Below are 3,762 nucleotides of genomic sequence, written 5' to 3'. Positions count from 1 at the left end.
CGCAGTCCCACAGTCCTTTAGACAAAAGTCCCAGCACCGGAGATTCACGAAGTCACGTGCCCCGGGTGTCAGAGGGCATGTGTCACTGACAGGCCCAGGCCAGGCGAGGGGAAGGACGTCCACGCAAGGGCCTTCTCTGCTCCTGCAACCAGGCCTTGGGCAAGCAGAGGTCCGCGGAGAGGGACACGTTGTGCTTTAGCTTTTCTTTTAGAGGCAGTGGGGAGACCGGGGCAGCTGACGCCCGCTGGGTCTGCCAGGCGGAGGGGGCAGAGGGGGCTGAGCACAGGCCCCTACACTTAGCATTCCTCTAAAGTCTGGAACGCCCTAGAAAGGAGCTACTAGCCCCATGTCACAGATGAGGAAATTGAGTCTCAGAGGGCAAGGGACCATTTCAAGGACACACAGAAGGACACTGGGTGAGGATTGGCCAATATTTTTTCAGGTAATCGAGCTATTTCTTCTATGGTTCCTGATGGAGTCTAAAATATTCCCCCCACCCCATCTCTCCTTTCAAGATAAATTAAGGCAAAAAGAAGTTTAGGTCTTTTGCTTTTTCTCTCCTCCAAGAAGTCATCAGCAAAAAGGAGTTACTTGAATTTAAAGCAGGGAGGCTTGAGTCTGAAGGCCCAGAAGGAGTTTTTGAAACAAGAGTTGCGTGTCTGAGAACCAGCTAGCCAGCTGGAGGGGGTGTTCTGGGGAAGGGAGACCCCTACTCCCGCTTCCTCCTCCTCCCGCAGGCTCGGCCTGGGATTTGGGGCAGGCTGCAGCAGTAAGTAAATGCGAGGGCTAACTCGGGCTAGACTGCAAGTGTTGCTCTCCCTCCTTGGCGCAAATCTTGGGCGGGGAGAGGGGGCTGTTCCCCACTGCCCTCCTCTGAGAGGCGTGTGGTGACTGGGCGTGGAGGTTGGCTTCCTTCCGCGTGGTCTGTCCTTGTGTTTTAGTCTCGGCTGCGTGGGTCTGTGCTGACTTCAGGGGTGGTCTGTCTCTTGGGAGAAGGGTGCTGTGTATCTCCTACTTGGGGCGCAGAGGCTGGGGAGTGGGGGGTGTTCACGTCTGCCTCTACGGGGGGGAGAGGGTCTGCGCAGCTGTCCCGTGGGGGAGGAGATCGCAGGTCCGCCTTCTGGGCAGGGTGGGGTGGGGAGGAGGGGGTCTCCCCCCTCCAGCAGCCGTTCTTCTCCCAGCCCAGGGCGCCCCCCTCACCACCGTGCCGGGCTCAGCGTCCGGCCCCACCCGCCAGCTCGAGCCCGGCGCCGGCTCCGCGGGCCTGACCCCTGGCGCCCCCGGCGGCTGCTGCGCGCTCTGCGGCTCCCCTGTCTGCGGCGGGGACTTGGGTTGCGGCAGCTCCCAGGAATGTTGAACCCTTTCTGCACCGCCCAGGAGAAGTCAAGGGACCCTAACCCGAAGACTTAGCCCTGCACCCCTAACGCCCTCACCTCATCTCGCCCCCCACCCAGAGCGTAATGGAATGTAGTTCACCGGACCCAGATGGCCTCTACCGGGGGCCGGGATACCTGCGCGCGTGCTGGGTGGGCGTGGCTTACAGTTTACCTGAGCCCAGCAGCGAGCCCCTCCAAACTGACCCACGTCTCTTTTCCTGGGACCCCTCCTTTGCAATAAAAGTTCTGCTGAGAACGCGTTGTCCGTGCCTGGATTTCTCCCGGTGCGCTGGGGACAGGCAAAACTGGCAGGATTTGGAGGTGGGAGCCCATGGGCACACGCCTGGGGAACGTCTCTGCCCTTGCGGTGGGTTTACAAGATTCAACTTTCGGTGATAATATAGAGACAGAACCTTAGGCGGCCGGCAGCGGCTTCAGAGGCCCCTGGTGACAGTGAGAGAAGGGGGGTCTGCTTGCCCCCCAGCCTGCCCCCACCCCCCACAGCTGTTCTGGGGGAGCGGGAACTGCACTAGTCTCCAGAGTTCCTGAATGGCCCGAGCTCAGGCGCCAGCCCCACACATGCTCACTCTGGGTGGGGACGCAGGACATCCCCGAGGAAACACACAGCGTGCAGAGGAGAGCAGGGAGAGCAGCTTCCTACTGCCCTGATGGGGACATCTGAGGTCAGGTCATGGAAGAGATTGTCCTCAGAGATGGGGCTGGGCGGATATGAACGTAGCTGGGTGCCCCACACGCCGGTTCTAGTTTAACTGGTGATGCCATGGTGCACTGCGAACCGTGTCCTGGGTGAGGGAACCCTGGGCTTTGGAATCTCCTGGAGATTTCGGCTTTGTCTCCTCTGCCAGACTTATGATGTAGTTGGTCTGAGCTCATAAAGCATCTGGACTTTGTGGGGTAGCAGACAGACCAGCCTGGGGGACAGGGCGGCCAGGGAAGAGCTGAGTTTCTGGGCTTTTTCCTGGCCACACAAGCCCCAGACAAGCCTCTCTCCAGGGAGCTCACATTCTTTTGTCTTGCACAAAGGATTACGTCACCACGCTTCTTGGGAACCATGGCGCCGCTCTGTGTCTCTGGGTGGGGCTCAGGTGTGTCACTGGCCAAAGGCCCAGGCTTTACCTTTTAAGGTACTCTAGTGCCACGGTGTCTGCTGATGTCCTGGGCCTCGGCCTGGAGAACAGGCCTTGGAAAGGCCCCCTTCCGGGACAGTGGGTGCAGTCTCATGCCAAAGGAATGGGACTGAAACCTGGCTGGGACCCCGGGGGCCAGCACATGGGTGCATCACCCCGGGTGATGAAAGCTGGCGCGGTCCAAACATGCAAACATTCTCACCAATACTCCCAGCAAGCGGCCGCTGGACAGGAGAGCCCCCTGGGCACCGTGCCGCTGGCTCTGTGCCAGGAGGTAGTGCCCTTCTGGGGCTGCGAAGGTCAGGTTTTCCTGCTGTGCTGTGCTGAGCAGTCAAGGGTCATGAAGGAAGTATCTTCTGGAAGTTGCCGGAGGCTCTATGGGGGGCACTTGTCACCGGGGACCGGTCGCCCACTTTCTCCCTTTCCAAGTCCCAAGCCTGAAGGACTGACGTGCCTGTCAGTCCAGGAGTGGCCGAGGGCTGAGGGTCAAGCTTGAGTCTCTTGCGGGGTCACCAGCAATGTTTGTGGCTGTGCAGTTGGACAGGCAATTTTTGAGTGGCTCCCTGGCCCTGGGCCACGTTCCAGCCTGGGCTGGGAGGAAACTGCCGGGCGCTTCTATGGAGCCATTCAGCAGCCCCTGTGCAGGCTTTGTGAGTGGGAGTGACTTCTGAGAGGAGGCGGGTGTCGCCAGTTTGGTCATCACTTCTCAGCAGAGGGGACTGTGAGGGGCCGGCCCTTAGCTCTGCGTGCCTGCGTCGCTCCTCATGGCACCGCTGTGCCTGAGGTGACTCAGCGGTTGTGTTTGCTTGAGACCCCACGGGCAGCGAGCCCCTCACCCTCCCTCTCCAGGGCCTGCACGGGGTACACGTGGGCGGGTCAAGGCTCTATGGGGCTGGCCGGGCTTCCCTGTCCTTGGACGTATGGAACACTCGTGCCGGACACTAACGCGTGTCTCCCTCAGCACCCCCTCGGGAGTCTCGGTGGTCAGCATGCAGCCCTCACTGCTAGCTGCAGCATTCAGCCAGGTCCGGGCCAGACTCTGTCTCAGTCTTGCTGTGACCTTGGCCCCACACTTCTCCGATTGCTGGGCCTCTGTCTTGCCCTCCCCAGACCTAGCCGGGCTGGGGCCATTCAGCCCTTTAGTCCCCGTCAGGTTTGAGAAGTAAGTGCATTGTGATATGTTAAGTGTTTTAAGTGTAGTAAAAGTAACAAAAATGGGCCCTCCCTGGTGGCGCAGC

At 60.1% G+C, this 3,762-nt stretch overlaps 1 protein-coding gene across 1 annotated transcript in view; it reads left to right on the top strand.

The window, feature by feature from the left end:
* The window catches only part of LOC105854330 (keratin, type II cuticular Hb5-like), an 8,547-nt gene extending 7,190 nt beyond the window's left edge, over positions 1 to 1,357 (top strand). Inside the window, exons 5-6 of the mRNA XM_012732307.1 lie at positions 738 to 769; positions 1,182 to 1,357. Coding sequence (XP_012587761.1) covers positions 738 to 769; positions 1,182 to 1,357 — 208 coding nt within the window. The remainder of the gene's footprint in view (positions 1 to 737; positions 770 to 1,181) is intronic.
* Positions 1,358 to 3,762: the final 2,405 nt, after the last annotated feature.

Source organism: Condylura cristata, unplaced genomic scaffold, assembly GCF_000260355.1.
Source record: "Condylura cristata isolate star-nosed mole 26May11 unplaced genomic scaffold, ConCri1.0 scaffold00034, whole genome shotgun sequence".
Lineage (NCBI taxonomy): Eukaryota > Metazoa > Chordata > Mammalia > Eulipotyphla > Talpidae > Condylura > Condylura cristata.
This window is presented reverse-complemented; position numbering and strand designations above follow the sequence as displayed.